Below are 22,626 nucleotides of genomic sequence, written 5' to 3' on the forward strand. Positions count from 1 at the left end.
AAAAGACATGAGAAATCATTATGTATTTTAATTGCTTTCATGGAAACAAACCATTTAGCACATAAGCTACAGCAAAAAAATACTATGCTTTCATTATGTCATTCACTGGATTTGTTTCAATTATTTCCACAACTGCTTCTTTACCTAAGCATAGTTTTCTTTCGTTACAGAAATTGCAAATGACCATACAGTAAAATCCAATACCTGGATAACAGCAAGGAAAATAGCATGCATATGGCAAACTAATGTTAAACAGAAAATATATATTTTTTTTTTACAACCCACACCTTTCATCTAAACACAGAAAAAAAAGGATGAACACTGGACTACTTCTTAAAGGTTGTTTTTTTTTTTTTGTTTTTGTTTTTGTTTTTGTTTTTTTTTGTGCAGAATCACCCTGGAACTGACTGGTGAGCCTGGACAGCCTGCCTGGTGCTTCCTTCCACGGGACCCTGGCCTCTCTGTTAAGTCACCTGCTCAGTCTTTCTTCATATTTGCTGCAAAGTGGGATTCCTCTTGCCTAGCGTCATGCATCTGCAGTGTAGATGTGCACACTGTGTGCACCTGAGGTGTCTGCATCTTAGTAAGGCACTTGAGGCTTCCCCAGATGTTAATGGAGTTGGGCATTCCTACAGCACAGCTGCAGGTGCACAGATCAAGTGGAAACAAACCTTTTCCCTAAAGTCTGGCTTCTCATTTACCTGAAACGTGTATAGGATTATGGAAAGTTTTAGCTACTGCTCTCAGAAAAATACCTGAAGCCTTAGCATGGGAACTGTCAAAAAAGTATTTTCATACAGCAACTTATTGATAGTATACAGTGATGTTAAACCTGCTTTTTATCTGGGACTGTGAAGTAAAGAGAGATTAAAACCAAAATGTTATGAGAACTTTGGGCCAGTAAATGGCAGTTAGTTCATCTAGGAGGTGGCAGTCAATGTCCTTAGACAGAAGGCTGTTCTTCTCTCGTAAGAACCAGTTTCCATAGCACATGAAGACACAGACTTACTGGTGAGAGACCAGTGAACAGCCACAACGATGATTAAGGGATTGGAGCACCTGACATACATAGAGAGGCTATTCTATCTCAAGATTATCTCATCTCAGGTGATCCTCAGACCTTCTGTGATCCTGTGCTAACTTGAGCAGAAGCCCTGTCAGAGAGACCATGCTCCTTTGGTGGCACCAGCAAAGCTCTCCAAAGCTGAGTAGAAAGATTGTTATAAAATTCCTAATCAGCCCTGGCAGCACATCCACTCGGCCTGTGGGGACAGCAAAGAGACCCCAAACAGCGTGCAGGAACTACACTCTGCCCAAACAATGTGTTCAGGGGGTGTTGTGTAGGCATGGAGACCTCAGAGGAGGACTCACAAAGCAACAGAAGGGAAGGAAGTCATGAAAGTTGTTAAGGGCGGGTTAAACACATGGAGCGTATGTGGGAGGGAGAGGGGACATGGACAGAAGTAGTAAAACAGGAGATGAAAATTGAAGTCTGGGGTGCTATTCAAAAGGCTGCTTTTAATTAAAGATTTTTTTTTTCCAATACATTATACCATGCCAAAATATGAAAACAAGCCATAAAGTCTTAGATTGTGAACATTTTTGTTTTCAAATAAAACTTTGGTTCAGAAAAATAATTATATGTCTCCACACATCTATAGAATACTACAGCGACTGAGTCAATGCTGTACTGTCTGTTTCTCATTGGTTAGCTTTGATGTTTGGTTATATCTAAAACAGGTCATAATAGGCTGGGATATTAAAACATTATGTTCTTACTATTCTAGTAAACAACAACTGGTAACTAAACCAAATAGCTCCACTCCCATATTTCCACTCTAGCCGGGCTGCTGTGGCAGGTCAGCCTGTGAGCCAGAGCTCTGATGTGTAGGAAAGGAACTGGAATTCCATTTTCTGGAGTCAAAACGTTGCTTAAAGACAAAGACAAAAAGAAAGTTCACTGTGGGAAAGGGGATCAATTGCACCATGAGGTAAAATCTTTACTGCCTTTCAAGGAAGGAATTCTTTTAACCAGAATAGAGGCACAGCAGCAATTAATGCCTGAGGCAGGAGTTAAAAAGATGGGAAGAGATGCTGCACAAGCAACAGGCTGCTCAGGAGGAAAACCACTCTCTGCACTGGGGAAAGATACCTGCTCTCACCGTTTCTGAAGAAAGGTCCATACAAGTGAGCTACTTGAAATGACGTTCAAGTCCTCAGGTAGACTCAGCTAGTACGATTTCAAAGTTACGAAGCCATGTGCTACAGAGCATATTTGCAATTCACGTGTGCTGGACTGAGTTGGTTAAATTTTGGCTTAAAAATACCATACAAATTCAGTCTAGAGAGGCTGCATATTGAAGGAGGGTAGTTTAACTCCTCAAACCTGCCAATCTGAGGTTTGGCTGCCATAAATCCTATCAGTTTGGAAGCAATCTGTCTTGACACAATCTTCACATCCAGTCTCCAGTATTGTCCTGGTGCAATTTGAGTTGATTGCCAATTAACTTGCATTAATCACCATGACTGAAAAGCAAACAACACATTCTCAGCAAATATTTACCATGCTTCAGTCTAGCATGAAATTCAGTCACGATGGTTAATTGAGGAGATAGGCCTGTGCAATTAAAATCCGGACATTTGGGTACTGTATAGTGACTACCACAATTCATACTGTAAGTGGTCATTGTGAGTGACCTGCTAATGCAAACAAAATTTCTTCATATATTGTTTGAGAGATAATGGGGAAAAACCACAATCTATAATCCATTTTCCTGTACGGAAACATTCTCGTGACTTTGTTTTTGGAGCCAGCCTGTGCAGTGTCTGGTATTTAGTGGGCAAAATTCAGTACTGAAGCTAAATCTTAGAGAAGTGGTGTTATCAGAGGTGATGGAGGAACTGGGGTTTGCAATAAAGTGTTGATCCTTGACAATCGCACACTATACATGAGTGGGAGAATTTTTGGTTTTGGCTTGACTTCAGTATGCACCTGAGGAAGAATACTCCTTCCCTGTGTGTGAACACTTTGTCTGGGACCCTAAAAAAACTGAGGGAAAGTCCCCTGCGGCCCCTGCGTGAGCAGTCTGGGGACTTGGTGCCTCGAGGCAGCAGGTAGCCACACACAGCCACCCTGCAACTCTTCCCCACAGGGGCAAAGCCCTCAGCAAAGGCAGGAAATTTCATTCTAGGCAAATAATTCCATGGTCAGGATTAACTTTTATGGACTTTAAGTGGACGCTTTCTATAAATCAGAGGAATTTAAAAGGTTATAAATATAACGAAGCCCTCTAACAAGTATGGTAGTGAACATCTGTCGGCAGTTTGGTTTTACGCTTAAAATTCCTGCAGAACTCCCTTCTTCAGGGCAAGATCTACTGCTTTATAGTTTTCTCATCACTTAAATGCCATGTTGTGCCCACTTTGGTTTTGTTTCATATTTAATCAAAGCATTCACAGGAAAGTGCTTTAAGTTTTCTTCATTTTACATGAAAGATGTAGGATTAGAAGTAATGGCAGCACCTTAAAGCAAAGCAGAGTAGCTTAAACTGCTGTGTGTCACAGCTCAATAGCCTAATGAAATCTGCAGCCTTTCTAACAACAACAAAAAAAGATGTGTTACCTTTGCAAAGAGATGTAAGAAATCAACCATGTTTCCTTCTCATTATTTTGAAGAGATCATTGCTGAGCATTCTATTCTATATACCCTAACACCAATTTTCTTCGTTTAAAGAAAGAAACTCATTTAAGAAGCTCCTTTTTATCCGAGATCCGTGGATATTTCTGGCTATGCACACACTAGAAGATTCTAGCATGGATTATACACAGCAGATGCTCACAGCTGCATATGCCATAAATAAAATCACAAAGTGAGGCAATGTATGTGCTTGTTAGGTGTTTACAGCATGGACCATTGCTTCTCCAAGATATTAACTGCATTAGGTCAGAGAAGTAGGTTTTCTATGTTCCAAGATGAAACATGAAGCAAAATGAGAAGAATTTCAACAAAGGGGGAAGGCTCTAGCTGTACTGCATGTACCAGGCTATTGAAGGAGTTTGGCCAGAGTATGAGTATGTCTGCAGCACATTTTGTTATTGCAGTGCAGTCTAGACACTGCTGTAATGAACAACATAATAATCTCTCCTTAGACAGTAGATAATAAACCGTCTGCCTACAAGGTTTTGTTTTTCTGCCAGAGAAGGCAGCTTGGCCTTACCTCCTAATTGATCCCGTCCCAGAATGTGGAAACCATTTTTTGCACCTGAGAGTGACCTCAAAGATACCTGCCAGCAGCCTCGCGAGGTAGCCCCAAAGTGGGAGGCACACTTAACTTTGCTGAGAAAGTGATGTGCAGCCCTCACAGAAATGTTCTCTGTGAAAACCAATCTACACAGAAGACGGGATAACCTTAATCCCAGTCAACTGCCAGTTTTCCATTATGGGTAAAGGACTGGAAAGCTGTTCGGGTATGGGAATGAACTGAAGCAGTAGGATTAACAAAATAAGAGATGCACACAAAAGGCAAAATAGAGGGTTTTTTTGTGTTTCTAAAAAAGAAGGACCCAAATTAGAATTGAGCAAAATATCTCAAGGAAAAATGCAGTGTGTTACAGTTTTAGTTACACACTGATGTGCTGAAATGCACATGGCTCTGCGGAGTCTATCGTAAGCCTTCCTTCTTCATGTTATAAAACTGTGGAGGACTGAGGAAAACCTATGCATGATGACAAAGATGACTTTTTAACAACCCCTACATGTAACTTTCAACAATGATAACTTGTGGTTGTAATGGTTTTGTATTTTATAAGAAGAATGGTACAAAAACTCTCTCATTTTGTCAATGGAAGGTAATTAACTGGTCCTTAATGCCTCCTGTGTCACGTCATTGTGGATGGCAGTGCAGATCCTTCAAGGGAATGATTTAGAAAGCAATCAAAGAAATGTTTCCTGATTGCTGTCAAAAGGAGCTCCAAAAATGATGCCACAAGGCTCCAAGAATGCTTTGTGCAGGGGAGAAGGACAGAATTTTTTGCAGAACATATTAGCCTTTCCTCCAAGAAATGAGACAAGAATTTCTTTAAAGTTAAATAATATGAAGAAACTGCTGTCAGGAAGCTTGGTGAGAACACAAATTAATGGATTTAGATTACCTTTAGCAATTAAGTTTCTGGTAGTTTTCTATTCTTTGGATGACAGGGGAAACTGGGTAAACACTTTGTCATTTTGAACAGATATTTTCTCTCATTAGACCTTGAGCTCTGGAAGCACTCTAGGATTTGAAGAGCTCATTTGAAACCTACCCAAGACTGGAAACTGACTTGGCAGAAAGAGCAAGGTTCTAGTGGGACACCAGTGGAAAAAAAAAATAAATAAAAAATACCCGAGCAGAGAGTTAACTTTGAAACTCATCCTCACATGACGCAAAATCAGGCTGCCTGAAACACGGTGCCAAAGAAACACCTATTGCATGCTCCTGCCCATTGCCAGTCTGCTAATGAAAATATGGCTTTGGGATAGATCAGAGCCAATCCCTTGGTGCAGGAACAGCAACAGGGACAGAGGGTCAGAACGCTGAGGGGATGTTCACCAAGGCTGGCACCTTGGAAAGCAGCACACCAACAAACAGATCCACAGCAATCTCCAGGTAAGTACAAGAGCACTGCTATAAAAGCATGCAGCATGCAGGATTTCTTAAAAAATGAAGCCACAGCAAATTGACAGCATTTGTTGAGGAAACATTTGGAGTTTCTTACTCCTTCTCTATCTTGCTTTATTCAAAAACAAAAGGTTTTCCCCAACTTATTTTATTCTAGCTTCACTAGAGTTACTTTCTAAAAAATTAGGCTAAAAGGAGACAAAATCATTAAGGTTTTGATAAATATGCACAGCTAATTACATCATGAAAGTCTTGAGCAAGGAATGATATTTTTCAGCATGAACCAGGCTGAAATGCGTACGTGGTGCACAAGTGCCCTTCAGATTGTTTTCTCCTATGTCCTTCACATGAAAATTAGATCTCTCTGCTTTGGGGAAGGGGAGAGAAGCAAGTGGTACATCAAAAGAACTAGTAATTAGAGTTCAGATTAAAAAAATAAAAGATATACAAGTCTACATTATCTTGAAATATCTGATGAAACACACTGTTGTGGTATCCAGCGAATTGGTAGAAGTCTTTCTGCTGAAAAGCTATTTCTTGTTCCGGCACAACAAGGGCTAATTCATTCTTCTGTCATTCAACAAAAGATCAGTGCTGTCTCCAGTGGAGATTTCATGATCAGGGATGTTCAAAATGCCAATTTCCTAAGGCTAATAAAAAAGGGGGAAATTATCACTGCTCCTCAGAGGAAAAATATAAATAAAGTCTTATCACATCGGTTCCTAACAAAACAATGCTGTACAGTTCTGCTACCTTCACCTTTAATGCATCTATGCAGCTCTATATACAGTGAGATTAAAGTGTGAGGTAATTTTCTTCCCCTTGCTGCTTGAAAAATAAATGTAAACCTGGGCTGGATAGTCCTGGGCATGCATTTTTACATAATTACAAACTGTTTGCAGTTTCCAGCTCTGGAAGATTTATTTGTATTTAATAAATTAGTCACATTCTTTTCAGAGAATGTAAAATAATTTCAATAAAACATCTACAGTTAGGGGAATGATTGCACTAACAAGTATTTAGACGAGTTATGATGGAGATCTGAGCAAACTAAATTTAATTAAACGGAATCTCTTTTAAAAGCACAAATGTAAACCTTAGAGATGGTGGCTCATCTGATGTGATGAGAGAAAGTTCACAGCCGAAGAATAGGCTAAGCCTCCTCCTGCATGGCGGTAAACACGGATAATGCGCACAGATTCATTTTGGCTGTGCTTCAAACTTCCACCCGTTTGTTCTTAAGCCTCCCAGGACAGCTTTGAAGTGGAGGATAAAGCTCCTCTAGCACACCATTACCAAAGAACAACCTTCTGATTATGATCTCATGAAAGTGTAATCAATAACTTACACAAGTTAAAAGCGTGGCAAACAGCAAAGGTCACGTAATTGGACCTTTATTGAGTCCATGTGTTTTGCTCTTGGCTTTAACTGGCACTCCTCTATCATAAATATCTCCCCCGAAATGTAAGCAATGAACTCTCTCAAAAATTATGAAATCTCACAGCAGCTTCTGTCGGACTGGAGTCCTTCTGTGGTCGCAAAGGGTGATGCTCCCACTTGTGGGTATCTAAGTGAAAGAAAGCCTGCGGCACCTTGAAGGTGAGGCTGTTTATTTACTGCTCCACAGATAATGGTCTTTTGCATTGTATCCTAAGAAAACAAGTGTTTAAAAATTATGGTGAAAGGGTTTTGAAAAAAAAAACAACAGCTCTTTTCTGACTAGTTGTTAGTGCTTCTTAGACTTCCCTAACACTGCTCTCCTTTAATGTCTGCCACGTGGATTATAAATGTCTCTTTTTGTGAAAATCCAGAGCTATTTTGTAAGGTTAAAGAAAACCTTCTGTGTTTGCTGTGTACCTGAAATTGCACTAATTTATCTATTGAGATAAGTCCTCAGTCTGTGGGCATACATTACTGTAATATTTCCATGTAGGAAATGAGGATCTGAGCAGTTTCTGCACACAACTTTTCTGTCTTTCAGACTGTTTGCACAGGCAGAGTCTGTATGGCTTCATTCCTGGGCTATAGTACCAGTCTGATAGACTCTTCTGAGTTAAGGTACAGCGGTCCCTGGAATTTTCCAGCATTGAAATGAAGCACCTTCTTTAAAGCCAATTCATCCTCAACTTCCTACATGCTCAGTGGAGAGAGAGCAGCATTTGCAGGTGACAATCCAGCCCAGCTCGCTGGCCTGGCTGAAGCTGCTGTGGAACCACACTGGGAGTGAGGGAGGGTGTTCCCTTGTCATTAGCAGGTGACAAATATTTTCATCACACCCTCAGATTTCCTTATCCTGGAGTGGGGAAGAAACTAAGCTGAGAACCATTGGCTAGAAGGTGGTTTCTCCAGACCAGCAGAACAGACCATGGCCCCCAAACAGGACACACACATTCCTGATGGGACTGCCAGAGCCACCAAGCAGACAAGATAAAAAATTGAACAATCCACACACGTGATTCCACCCCCAGAAATGTGATCTTGCTATTGCTCATGAAGTTACGCATCGGGAATAATGCAAGTTGACTCATGTTTGTCATGCTTTTAAGCTTGAGGTTTAAGCTCCAGGTTTCTTTGGAGCAGCACCGGATTATGAAGACATTCCTGAAATGCAGTCGGCGAGCTGTACTCTTTACATGGAAAATGGCATACCTCTCAGCAACGTGAGAAACAAGCCAGGTACTTCACATGCCTTTCTGCCTGTGGCATGCCACTAAGGTGTGCCGTGCAGATGAATTGAGGCCAGGTTGCACATCTGCTTTCAAGTGGCTATCTTGTCACAGCTTTGGAAAATGTTGCCCAGAGAGTTTCACAAGAGAGTGGACAGGTCTGCTGCACCAGGAGGCTTTTGTGATCATACAGTGTATGCACGGCCTGTCTTGGCTGTTTTGGTGCAAAGGTGAGGCCTGTGCCCTGCCGCTTTTGCTCCCGAGCTGCTCAAGCAAAGCAGACTGGATCAAGAGAGCCTGACACTCCTCCTGCAGCCTTCTCAGTTTCGGTGGTGCACACAGCATATGGGCTCCCTCATGTGGATCTCCTCAGACGTACCAGAGGAGGACCAGGCAAGCACAGCTTGGAGCGAGAGGCCCCAGGAGCAGCTCCCCAGCTCTGCTCGGGGCGCCAGGGAAGGATGGAGCTCCTCTCTGCGCCCCTCTCTCAGTGAGGAGGGAAGGATGCGTGGCTGTCTCGACAACGGCATTGAGTTTATGGAACACGCAAACTCTGCAAACTTGTAAGGCTCTGAGAAACAAAGCTCATTTTTTTTTTCCCCCAAACTGCTTGTGTTAATAAAAGAAAGTTTAGAGAATTTTCATAGTATCCAGTTTAAGAGTCCAAATTCAGGAAATACCAGTGAACAATGCTGTTTGCACAGACTTAATGCCGTCTCCTTATTTTTACAGGACATGAAAACCTCATTAAGTATATGATCCCATACTACGTCTCAATAATGACGCATAACGTTGTTCAGCTTCTTCTAATACCGAACATCTTACAAAGCCAAAGAGCTGGTGCTGAAGTCCTGCAGGTTTCCTCAGAGCAAGTGGCTGTTATAAATGCTGAGTAGCCTTTGAAAATCTGGCCCATTAAGTCAACCGGATGCATTAATATGCAGATACACAGCAAACCACACAGTTGCACGCTGTGCAGTACAAGACATGAAGAGGTCTAGGGAAAATATGCTTGCACACAGAGGCCGACTACCTTAATTTAATAGCTTCTGCTGTAACCTTTTGGCTGTATCTAACAAACTGAGATGCATACGAACTGGAGGTGGCAGAAACTGGGATGCTGCAACTTGCTGAACACAAGACTTGTTGGAAGTGGTTTTTGAGGAAATGCATATGGTAGAAAACTCTCAAACCCTTAACCATGTTGGTCATATGCAAATAGCCACCCACATTTTCAAATACAGATTTTTTAAAGTAGTAGAAATTTGTTTTCAGATATATGATGGTTTAACTGCAGGCTATTAACATACTCTAAAGGACAACAGGTGAACAACGCCCCTCAGTGGGAAGGTGTATTTTCCATGTTATACTGAAAGATGTGTTTAGTTAACGAGTGAGTGTTCAATGGGTGGGTTGTATAAATTTTAATCCAAGGCTTTTTTTTTTTTTTTTGCTTTTACGGAGGAATGTGTTCAAATACTTCATATGCATTGGGAGTGCTCAATAGCTCATCTTGCACTTGCCAGAAATATAACTTTGATTTTACAATGGGAACTAACTTAAGCACACCATTACTAGACCTTCTGGATTACCTGTGATATTAATGTGTGAAACAGTGGTGCAAACTCTCATAATCCAGTATCAGTTCAACAAATTCTGCTCAGAGTGTAAGAAAAGCTGCAGCCCTCCTTTCCGTGTCTCAGCATGTTTAGGGAAACTTCTCTGGACTGTCTGCTTCCTCCAGTTTCCCCTCTCCTGGGAAGGAATAACCAGACACAAACCGTGCAGGAGACTCACACAACAGTCTCCTTAGGCCAGAGAGGATTAGTTTGGGGATCTTGCTCTGTTTCAATTAGCATGGTTGTAAAAGAATCAGAGAGGGAAGAAATTCACAATGTCATTTTCAGAGAAGGACAATGGCTGTCCCTTTGTTTCTCTCACTCACAAAGTTTGCTCTCTGCTTCCCACTCTTCATGAGCCCTCTGGCCTGGGGAAGAACCTGGCTGTGCCCCATCCCCTGCTCTATTCCAAGAAGGGGGGCAAAGACCTTACTGCATTTATCCCAGTCTTTGTGCGCAGGGACAAGGAAGGCATATAAAACCAGAGACAGGAATTTCTGTTTGAGAAATGTTAGGGATGGAAAGAGGTAGAGAAATAGATTTCATAAGAACTTGCAGATGCTCTATGCCTCCAGGTAACCATGCACCCTGCCAGCAAACTTTAGGATTTCTCGTCCTTTCAAATATTTCCCCACCAACTTAAGTGAATAAACTTGTACTAATGAATTATTTTTTTCAGGATGAGAAAAACTCACTTTTGGGTAAATAAAGCTCTTATATAAACAAGTTAAATACTTAGAAATGTTTTAAACATTGCAATTACACTGTGAGGTTTCAATTAATTGCTGTCTGAATAAACCACAGTAACAGCGGCAGCATGGCACCAACTACATAAATGATGAAGTTTACCTGACTGCAGATGTTTGGCAGCACAGTTTTGAAGGGTCCACTAAGTAAGCAGCGTATTCACGCTGACATGACTCAAATGTGAACTCCATCAGTGGGCAGGATAATGCACAGACTTTGTCCCATCAAAACAATGCTGTTGTTACATCAAATGAAATAGTGAAACCCTGGAGGCTTTCTGTCTGGGAGGGACTGTGCAAGCTTCTGCACCCTATACCTACCACCAGCACATCGCAGCTCTGACTGGAAGGGAGCAATGTGTTAGGTCCTAAGCTTTCAGCTGTGCTCCCTTGCCAATGCAGAAATCTGATCAGGCCTACTCAATCTGAATAGATGTTCCTGTGCAAAACTAAAAGGAAGGGGGAAAAAATTAAAACAGCACCACATATATATATTATATATATATATATCAACCAAGGTAACAAGCAACATGCACTGTTAGCAAATTATTTCCCAGCTCTTGATGTGACTATGCATATCATCTGTTGCTTGTGATTACAGCTCCAGATAACTGTATTTTGCCTCTCCTTTCTCTCTGACAGATCCTGATGTGCTCTGTGTGCAACCTGTCTGTTCTCCCGGAAGGTCCCTGCCTTGAATCCTGCAGGCACGTAGCTGCTTGCAGCTACTCAATGTACGTGTGGCTTCACAAGGAAAAAATAAATTTGGTTCAGCCTGGTCACTCAAATGGACTCTGTTTCAACAGTTCAATTTATTTCCCAGAACCTCTGCAAGAAAGAGAACTGGCTAAGGCTCAAACCTCGAAAAATGAGAGCAGTGTTTACTGAAGTTTGAAAGGAACAGACTGAAGGTGGTACTTGTACTCCTTACTGAAGCTGTTCAGAGGACTTGATTATTTGCTTATGTGGTTTTTAGTCTCAGATTCCCATTGACTATATCAATATTCACACATTCGCAAGCTGAGAGCAGGTAGGTGGATTGCAATGAGAAGTAGGCTCACTGCAGGTAGAGCCTATCTTCTCCTGCTCATCAAAAGATGGTGATCTCCCCATGCCTTCCTCATGAAAACAGGTTCATAATCGCAGGACTGAAAGCTCTGAAGTGGTTCTCTGTTCTGATGGCCAGGATGGTCCAAGAGCCTGCCCTCTCCTCCTCCGGCCAGCCGTCACTGCAAGGGCTGGCTCTGCTGCTCGTGCTACTGGTCTCTCTGCCTGAGCGCTCAGACCTGGTGACAGGTCTTCTCATTAGTGGGCTGCTGTTTGGGGAATTTATTTTCCCTGGTGCTGGGCCAAAACCTGAGGCTGGGAGATTGCCAGGTTTGATGTCAAGCATATTTATTTCCTTTAGCATCGGCTAGGTTGAGCTAGCTCTTTATCCAGGCTAAGGGATAACTTCAGAGGATTTGTGGGAGCAGTTCTGAAAGCAATGTTTGGTCTCTAAGTTATTGATTGAAGTATTTGGCAGGGATGGCAGCAAGTGCTGGAGCAGCTGTAAGGTAATTGCCCACTTCTCCTTGTATGGCCAAACAGGCTGGGTTCCACCAGTCGGTTACAAAACAAAGCACACTTTCATATATAGATGGAAAAAAAATCAGTGTTTTTCTTGTTCGGCTGAAACAAATCCACCTCAAATCTTTGTAAGCCATTACTAAGGCATTTCTATCCCCCAAGTGTCTCTTCTCCAAGTCAGGCAGACTTGTCAGGCTAACTCCTTAGCATTTCTGCGTAGCTAAGTGGTCTCCTATGAACAGACTTTAATTAAGCACATACTATGGTGGATTTTGGATATCATAGATGTATAAAGTCTTCTCAGTGCCTCCATACAACAGTATCACTGTCTTTGCTTCATTTGTAATACTTTTTGAGGCAGATTTTCGTTTGCTGCTTTGCTGTGATTGTACAAGGCAGTCTCAGCTTTGTGTTAGGGCCTGGCCCATTCTGTGTTTATGACTGGCTTGGTGCATGAGAGGAGAGCGGTGCATTTTGTTTGTCTTGACTTTAGGAAGGCTTTCAACACCGCCTCCCACAACATCCTCACAGAAGTGAAAAAGTAGAATTTCTGTAGGTGGACCGTGAGGTGGACTGCTGCATTGCTCGGCTCAGGAGGTTGTGATCAGCAAGTGGTGTGAAGTCCAGCTGGCCACCAGTCAGTAGTGGTGCACCTCAAGGGTTCATACCGGATCCCAGACTGTTTAACATCTTCATTAATGGCCAGTATGTTGTGACAGAGTGCACCCTCGGCACATCTGCAGATGATACAAAACTGAGAGGAGTGGCTGATACACTAGAAGGTTGTGCTCCATTCAGAGGGACCTTGACAAGCTGGAGAAATGGGCTGGCAAGAAGCTCAACAAGGGGAATTGCAAAGTCCTGTACCTGGGGAGGAACAACCCCATGTAGCAGTACACACTAGGGGCTAATCAGCTGCGAAAGAGTTTGCTAGAAAAGGTCCTGGGGGTCCTGATGGACATCAAGATGACCATGAGCCAGCAACATTGTGTGGGTGGCAAAGAGGGCCAACAGCCTCCTGGGCTGCATTAGGAAGACTGTTACCAGCAAGAAGATTCACAAATTCTTCTCCTCACAAATCCTTCTTCTCATAATTCTTCTCCTCTACTCAGACCTGATGAGGCACATCTGTAGTGGTGGGTCCAGGCCTGGGCTCCCCAGTACAAGAGAGGCATGGACATACCACAGAGAGACCAGCAGAAGGGCTTGAAGGGATGGGAACGTGCCCTGCAGAAGTTTGAAAACGTGACTGTTTTTGCCCATTTTAGCTCTTTCTTCTATGAAGTAAGTGTAAGGAAAGAGGTGGCTCTTCATCAGGTTCTTCTCCAGTCTGCCGGGTCTCGTTAGAGGCTGGGAGGGCCAGTGCCACAGCCAGAGGCCCTGTAGGACTGTCAGCTCACACACATCAGCTGCCAAGGTGCTACCCAAGGGGAAAACGCGTCTGACCTCAGTGCCTGTGTACCCACTGAACTGGGCTTCTGTTACTTGACACAACGGGCTCAGCCCAAATTGTCACAGATAGCCCAGACGCTTTTTGTGCATGGGTCTGAACAACATTTGACATGGGAAGAGGCAGTCTTTCATTACATTGTTACATACATTTTATTACAATCACAGTTAATTACAACTGAGATTTCAAAATGTCAGTTTCCACAAACCAAAGAGAAGGGAAAAAATGTGAAGTTAACCACACATTCAGAAACTTATCCAAAATGTGATTGATTTTGTGTTTCTTCAATTTACCTTACAGTTTTCAAAAAAGGCACTTACGTAACAGAAAATGCCAATAAAACTATCTTCTGCTTTTACTGAAATGTACACCCGCATCCCCAGATATCTACTGAACTTTATACACATAATTCATTGCAAAGGACGCTGTTTGTTTTGTTACAAAAAACTAAGGATTGCAATGCAACTGTCTTTGCTGTTGTTCTTTTCTGTGCGCTTTGGGTGACTGCGTTTTCCACTATGTCTGGGTTGCATTCTGATGTAGTGAAGAGTTTGGCCACAAATAAATAGTTTCAGTTCCCTGAACCTTAAAAAAGAAACAAACAAACAAAAACAACTAAACAAAAAATTCCAATATGGTTGAACAGAGAGGTTGAACAAAAGAGACTAATAGAAATCAAATAGCATCTTTCAAAAAGTGGAATTTGAATGAAGAAGGGAGATAAATAAAAAACAAACCTTGGCGAGCTAAATGTAAAACCACAATGAGGTAAATAAAAAAATGTTTTGGGATGTGTTTTCTTGAAAGCTTTCAAAATGCTAACAAAATTGTTTTGAAATTCTTCAGAGCAGATCCCCGTCAAGTCAATGGGGCTAACAGCTGAAGACAGTGCAAATAAAACCCCACTGAAAAAGACAAGCGTGAAAAAGCTAAATGAATGTTTTGCACTTGTGCTCATGAAGGAAAATTTTGGCAAATTCCTACACTAGAGCTTTACTTTATGAAGCTTAAGGGGTTGTTTCAAACTGAAAAGTCATTAACAGAGCTTTTTGGGGGTGGGGGACAGGGTGGAGAATAGTGACAAATTGTATGAACCAGGTGGTGTAACCTAAGAGTTTGGAGGTACTCAATATTATACTGCAGAGATCCCACCTGTTGGGACAAAACTTAGTGTTAATGTTAGAGGAACTTGTCAAGAATAACGCCAATTTTTGCATAAGGATCCAATAGGGACTTGGAGAGCTAAGTGACATCTCTGCTAAGGAAAAGAGCACAAACAGTAGACACACAGCTCAGCATGACATCTAGGGAAGACAGAGCAATGGTCTTCAGGATCCAGTAAGATCTCAGCAAGCATATAGGAACAGCCTGGTCAGTACTGCCTACCTGGGTTTCTAAAGGGATTTTCACAATGACACTCAAAGAAATTACCACATTCAAAGCAAAAGGAAAAGCAATGTTTCACACAGCACATACGAAGTTGTACAAGGTGCTTGCCTCTGCACCCATCTCTTCCCAGCCAGGCCACAACACAAGAGTCAAAAAACCCAGTCTCCCTACAGCCAAACCTGCATCCAGTTTCCACACCAAAGGCTCCTCTTAGACAACCAGTTTCCATTACTTTTGTAACAGGGAAAGCAGATTTCAGCTACGTTAAAATGAAAACTCAGAGGACTTGGGCAACTCATTGCTGCTGTGAGCAAAGGTATACAATAGTTAAAGCTAAATTCAACTTGATGCAAGTACTTAGCACGCTGCTTTGAAAGCTCTGGATCACACCATATCCCTCACATCTGTGCATGGACTAAGAAGAAGGTGGTTTTGTATATTTATATGTACATAGGTCACTTTGCTAGAAGCAAGTCATCCATGCTTGTTCCAAAGTCTAGCTACACCAAAAAACTCCATGGGAAGCCTGATACCAATAGAAGTAAATACATTAAGAAATTCTTCCAGTTAGTTTTCATTATGGTTAGTTTGTTCTTTTAATTCCATGGCATTACTTGTAATGGCATTAACTTCAGGCCACTAAAAACATACTTAAGAAATTGCCTCTGAAAAAGAGGTGATGTTGACAGAAAACATTTTCATTTCCATAAAGGAGATGAAAGCCAAACATCATGGATTTTATATTTCAGAAAAACTGTTAGCAATATGAGGAGACAAATCTGTACATATTCACAAAATACAGTCTTGAAGCTTTGGGGTGCCCTGTTAGTTCCAGTGCTTTTCAACAGTTGTGTTGTACAGCGCAACTACTACTGTAAAAGTAGTGAAAATATTTTATTACTTAAGCTTTTTTGTTAAAAATGTATTAGAATATTTATAGAAAGGATAAACAATGGGAATCTTGAAGAACAGTTTATTTAACACAGCTTTACACTGCTGTGTAAAAAGAATAATTGTGTAGTTTACACATATACCATGTAAATTACTATGGAAACCAGATGTAGCTTACACTACAAGGTGCCTTGTAACTCATCTCTGCTGAGCAATAAATCCCCCCTTTACTTCTTGGCCAAACTTTGAGAAACTTTACTGCTGTTTTCTATCAGCAGATACAACAGATGGCTGGCACATGCCTGCTTTACTAAGTGAAGTGGGATCTCTACAGCATTACTTTGATCCCTGGTGGCATGTCTACAACACTGAGATGCAAAATACCACAGCTGAACAGAATCTAAATATTAAAGGTTTGGAGCTGTGTTCTCGATGGGCGAGCCCCCTGTCTAAAAATCATGCTCACAGTATGTAAACATCTTCACATTCCACATTGAAATTTTGGTACAGAGGTCAGAAAACAAAGTATTTCCTCTGTTTGGTGACATGAAAATGTGGTAAAGGTACTACTGGAAATTCAGGGAAGATACTACTGTAAATCCCAGGAGTACAAGTTTACGCGATTGCCTTGACCAAACTTCCAGACCAGCCATACTTTCATTAGGAAAAAAAATGAGCTGTGAGTATTAGGCACTTCTTAAGCTGGAAAGCATCACTGTAATCACTGGGTATGAATAAGATATTTACAAAAAGTTTAGCAGTCTCTTTGAAGAAAGTTTCCTTTGAAGAATTATTTGTTTTGAAATTCTCTGTTCTTTGCTTTCTTTTAGTTTATCAAGCAAACAGTAATGTTTGAAAGGAGCACCCTATTGTAACAATTCTGCCTTTAAATCTGTAGTTTATTAGCTTTCTTCAGGTCAAAGAAACAAAAATTCTCCTGGCATAGCTGGTATTCCTTTTTATCTTCATAGTCAAGCTAGGTCTCAGCAATATAAGGTAATCCCAGGCATCACTGAGCTGTTTGGGGTTGATGGTCACATTGCTGAGATCAGAATTAGCCTCCAAGAACTGTAATTATATGTCTTTCCTAAGCTACGCTTCAAAATATGGAAATGATGGTGGAAAATATACTGATGGCGTATATCCTCTCTCCCTAAGAGGTGGGTATCTTTTTCCTTTACTCATGGTTATCAATAACGTGTTGCACAGAGGTAGCCTGGCTTTTCCAGCAGATACAGATCTCATTGCATTGCGTATCAGCCCTGAGGACTACGTGCTGGGATGCCCCCTTACCTCCTGTCTCTTGTGCTTCCCAGACCAAAGGCATTTCCCCAGCATCTTCCTATGCAGATTTACCTTTTTTTTTTTTTTTTTTTTTTTGGATATGGTTTTCCCCCTCCTATCCTCACTCATGTGAAGTTAATTTTCTTGCTATCAGAAATCCCACAGAAAGTTGATCCATGTATTGGTGTTCATGGATTTGGAGCTTAAATAATTTTCTAAGCGCTGTGGAGATGATGTTATCATCACAACCTGTGGTACCTTCCAGTGGTTTCCCTGGAGTGAAACATGCAGCACCAGTTAGCAAAATAGCATCTCTTCTTCTCACTGGGAAGTCTATAAGGGCAATCTTTCCCAGAGGACAAGACCCCAAAAGCCATTGTTCTCTCTTTTGCAAAAAAAAACATACAGAATAAGAGCATGAAGCAACACCAGCGAGTTTTATAGTGGTTACATGGATGGCTACTGCACGCTATATATTACCACTAATTTTTTCTTTTATAATCTTGCCTATCAAGGGCCAATCTTTTTAACTGCCAATTCACTGAGATAATGGTGTTTTTTGTTTGTTTGTTTGTTTGTTTCTAAACAGAACATGACATCTGTAATCATATGTTAAAATTCATAGGTAAAAACATTAAGTGCATAAAAACATAGTGATCCCATTCTTGTCACATCCCCTGCTTGGCTCATCATTACATCACCAGAAGAAAAAAAAAAAACAGGGATTCAGCATCTGGAGATACTTACATTTTGGGTTTTCCCTAGTATTTCCTAATACTTAGTTAGGACTAATGGACTAGGGACTAAAAGCAACGAGTGCTTTTCCTTGATTAATATTTTCTAGTGAAAATAGCTTTAACTGTCTGTTATCGTACACTGGCCACAGTATTAGAAACGTAACATCTAAATGCAATGGGATGTTACCACTTTACTTTACACAGCATGCAGCTATAATGCAGTCCTCAAAATGTGGCATTCAACATGCATTTTTGACCTAGAACCCGGATAGAGACAGCAGCGCAGGACAGAGAAGCATCGCCACTCTCTGGGCTGGATTGCTTACTAACCTACACCTTACGTGGCTGTTTATCCCAGGACCAGGTAGGTGTGACCTGCCCACGGGATATTTATCCCCACGGGTGCAAGCAGGGACACAAGGTGAGCGGCAGGGGAGACTTGGCCCCATGGTGCCGGGGATGGGGTTGGCCTCACCTGGTGCCCAGATGCCCACCCAGCCGCTCCCTCCCTGCGTGCCTTGGTGACTCCAGGGCCAGGAACTGTGTCAGGGCACAGACATGATCCTGTAGGCACCTGGGAGAAGTCTGATCCTTTCCTTTCCCTTTCCCATTTTTCCATTCCCTTTCCCATTTTTCCTTTCCCTTTCCCATTTTTCCTTTCCCTTTCCCATTTTTCCTTTCCCTTTCCCATTTTTCCTTTCCCTTTCCCATTTTTCCTTTCCCTTTCCCTTTTTCCTTTCCCCTTCCCTTTTTCCTTTCCCCTTCCCTTTTTCCTTTCCCCTTCCCTTTTTCCTTTCCCCTTCCCTTTTTCCTTTCCCCTTCCCTTTTTCCTTTCCCCTTCCCTTTTTCCTTTCCCCTTCCCTTTTTCCTTTCCCCTTCCCTTTTTCCTTTCCCCTTTCCCTTTTTCCTTTTCCCTTTCCCTTTCCCTTTTCCCTTTCCCTTTCCCTTTTCCCTTTCCCTTTTCCCTTTCCCTTTTCCTTTCCCTTTTCCTTTTTCCTTTCCCTTTTTCCTTTCTCCTCTCCTTTCTCCTCTCCTTTCTCCTCTCCTTTCTCCTCTCCTTTCTCCTCTCCTCCCCTCTCCTCCCCTCTCCTCCCCTCTCCTCCCCTTTCCTTTCCCAGACAAAAGCATTACAACTGAATAAAAGTAGCAGGTGTTTAGCATTTTCCTGGATGTCAGGGGAAACTTGTAAGAACCTTTATATCTAAAAACTAAACACCACCAAACAAAACCCCTGGTAACACCTACAGTCTCATCTCTCCCCCTTACAAAATATGGGAAATTCTGGAGAAACTTTTTTTTTTTTTTGGTCACAAGCAACTTTTATCCTACTCCAGCTGCAACACTGCTGTGGGCAGTGTCCAGTTAAGATGTATAAAATGGTTCCTCAGTGAGCGTCGTTGCCCTGTGGGCTACATAAATACCCACGTTTATTCCTGTTCCTTCTCATCAGGTAAAGGCTTGGGTGGCACAGGGACAGTCAGTGACCTCCTTCCCCCACAGGGTCACAAGAGCTGTGGGGAACAGGCAGCTGTACCTGAGCACCTCTAAGGGACTGCAGAAACCAACAGGGCTCGTTGTGCTACCAAAAAGTAGACGTTTTCTCAGGGATGTAAGTCCATTTCTTAACCCAACTCATAAAACACCAGAGGGCTGAAATCCCTTCCCTAGCTAAGGCTGCTGTTTGAAACCCTGCCCTTCATCTGCAGACCTGCATCAGTATTGAAATATCCACAGCCATGAGAGCAGAGTGCCAAAGTTTGTACTGACTATACACACAGATGCGCCGGTGAGGAGGAGCTAAGTGGGATTATGAGACCTGCGAACACAGAGTCTCTCAATTTTAGCACTTTTTTGAGCCATAAAGATGTGAAAGTTAACACATTCTTGTAGGAACAGGGATATCAATTACGTTACTTTAACCATTCACATATTTCACTTTGCTAATTATCTTTTGTCTTACAAGAACTCAGTAATTCAGCAAAGAGGAGGAGAAGTTATTGGTTAAAGAGCTTTGCTGCAGCTCAGAAGGGGTTTTTCACAGAGAACGCTTCTCTATGTTGTCTTTAACCTGTGACTCTTCTCCAGTCTGTTACAATCAGCTTTCCCTAATGAGCTGTCTGAAGGCAGCCAAAGAGGGAGAACAGAGCACGAGGAAGAGGGACAAGAGAAGAGGGACAGGGCTCAGTCTGACATCTCAAACCTCCTTACCTCCTTTCCAAAAAGAGGTATTTTTATCACAGACAGCAACAGATGTTGAGAAACAGAGCAGGGAATACAGTCCTGAAATGCACCAATTATCCCTAGATATCCTGGAACTCAAATACATTGGGAGGACAGCAGAAATTACAAGGACCTCAGACAACAAGTCAAAGCCAAACAAGTCCTGTAGCTAGAAAGCATGGTTTAAAACAACCAAAGCCACAACCAAATTTGTGAAGCTGCAATCAGCTGAATTATACACCCAATTTTCACTTTTTTTTTTGGTGAAGGTGCATATTGTTTCATCTTTACCAAGCTCTTTATAATAAAATAAAATATAGAATGTATGACAAAACATAAAATCAACGTTCAGCACTGTAAAAGTGAATTCATTTCGCTATGATGGATTTTTTCAGTACCCATGATAACTTAGGCTAACGTGGTTCAGCTTAATGCACATGTAACGCGTGTCGTCAGCGTGTCAAGCCCTGCATGTGTTTGCTCACGGAAACACATCACGCAAGCTTATCTCTTCAGCAGAGGAGTCCGAGAGATGCGGGTTCGCTGTGGATTTGGGGGGGTTAAGGGCCGTAAAATGAGGTGTGCGTGAGAGAACCACCTTCACCCCCCGAGCCACACCTCAGGTGCAGGGGTTGGAGGAGCAGGGGTCGGAGAGCGACCCGCAGCGCACGCCCCCAGCCCAGGGGGACCGGCTGCCCCTAAGGCAGCGGCTCCCGGGGTCGCCCCCGAGCTGGGGCTGCCTGGCCACGGCGCGGCTTGGGGAGCAGCGGGGTGCGACGGGGCGCGACGTGGAGCAATGGGGAGCAGCGGGGTGCCTCGGAGGGGCTTCCCCAGGGGGATGAGCGGCACCTGCCCGGCTTCGCGGAGCCTCCCGTCGCGCCGTCCCGGCCCCGCACCTACCCGTCCCGTCGCCTGCCAGGTGAAGTTCATGGCGTGGATGTTGACGGGGATGGCGGGCATCCTCTGCTGGGCTTTCCTGAAGTCGTGAGTGAACGGGGCCATCTTCCCCTCGGACACGATCAGGATGTCCTCCTCGAAGCCTGCGAAGGGCAAAGCGGGAGGGGGGGGGGCGATGCGCGGCGGCCGCGGGAACCCCTCCGCGGCACCCCGGGCGGGCAGGGGGGACCCCGGGCTTACCGATGAGGACCCGGGCTTGCTGCGCCTCGATCCACAGGTACAGCGTGTCGGGCTGCCGCCCCGCCGCCCGCAGGCTGCACAGGCTGAGGGCCCCGCAGAGCAGCGCGGCGCACAGCCGCCCCGCCGGGGCCATGCTCCCCGCTCCGCTTCGCTCCCGCTCCGGCTCCGCTCCGGCTCCGCTCCGGCTCCGGCTCCGCCCGCCCTCTGCCGCTGCGGGGCGGGAGGGACGGACCGGGCGGGGCGGGGCGGGGCGGGGGGGGGCGTGGGGTCACCCCCCCCGCAACCCGTGGGAACACGTATCCCCCGTGGGAACCCCCCCTACGGGAGCATCCCCCCCGTGGGACCCCCCCTGTGGGAGCATCCCTCCGTGGGACCCCCCCCCGTGGGACCCCCCCCCCCCCGAGGGAGCATCCCCCCGTGGGGGTCCGGCGGGGACGCCCGTGGGTGTTGCGGGTCGCGGTGCGTGTCGCTGTCCCTCTCCTGGAGCCGCAGCATCCTGGCCCCGCGGGTGACGAAGGTGGCTTTGGGGGAACAAATCCCCGCGTGGGGCCGGCCGGCACGCGCCGTGGGGCACGCACACTGAAGGGAGGAAAGGGTTTTTGTGTGCGGGTAGCTGGAAAAACATCCGAACGTTGCCGTTTACACAGAAACCGGGACTCGTCCTAGGAAAGCTGAAGGAATTTTTCTGTTCAAAAAAAAAATATTAAAAAGAACCACGGGTGTTAAAGGAAAAAAAAAATATTAAAATTATTAAAAAATATTAAATCGTTTCTAAATTCTCTGCATTCAAGAGATGCAAGGAAAAAAAAAAGAAAGAAAAAAAAAGAAAGATACAAGAAAGATACAAGAAAGATACAAGAAAAAAAAAATATATATATATATTTAACCAAAGCTAACGAGAATAAATAAAGTTAGAATAACCCCCCTAACTTTCTCCCTGCAATGCCCCAGAAGGGCGCTGGCGGTTATTTTCTGCCTTTGAGCGCTTCCCGGGATGCTCCTGTGCCCCACCCCATCCCGGTGGCGGGGCCGCAGGTTCTCGGTTAATTATTGCTTATCCTGCATTAACCACCTGGGACTCCGCTCCCGAGGCCCCGGGCAGGGCCGTGGAGCTGTCCCGCCTTGGCCTCAGCCTCCGCGCCCCCGGCGGCCTCCGTGCCGAGGCCGCCCTCTGCCGGCAGCGGGCTCCGCTCGGCCTCTGCCGCGCCCTGCGGGGCGGCCCGGGGCAGCGGCACCGGGACTGGCGCTCAGCAGAGGCTCA

General features: G+C 43.9%; 1 protein-coding gene and 1 long non-coding RNA gene across 2 annotated transcripts in view; one reads left to right on the forward strand and one right to left on the reverse strand.

Annotated features, from left to right (window-relative positions):
- Positions 1-21,565, reverse strand: part of WIF1 (WNT inhibitory factor 1) — a 40,153-nt gene extending 18,588 nt beyond the window's left edge. The window contains exons 1-2 of the mRNA XM_083815914.1: positions 21,366-21,565; positions 21,129-21,268 (exon numbers count right to left, since the gene is read on the reverse strand). Coding sequence (XP_083672040.1) covers positions 21,129-21,268; positions 21,366-21,498 — 273 coding nt within the window. The 5' untranslated portion in view covers positions 21,499-21,565. The remainder of the gene's footprint in view (positions 1-21,128; positions 21,269-21,365) is intronic.
- On the forward strand, positions 6-11,466 carry LOC310888832. Its single transcript, XR_014576196.1, has 2 exons — positions 6-5,645; positions 11,331-11,466. It is a non-coding gene; the product is annotated as an uncharacterized lncRNA (long non-coding RNA).
- Positions 21,566-22,626: the final 1,061 nt, after the last annotated feature.

The sequence above is a fragment of the Anser anser genome (genome assembly GCF_964211835.1).
Source record: "Anser anser genome assembly, chromosome: 1".
In the NCBI taxonomy this organism is placed as follows: Eukaryota; Metazoa; Chordata; class Aves; order Anseriformes; family Anatidae; genus Anser; species Anser anser.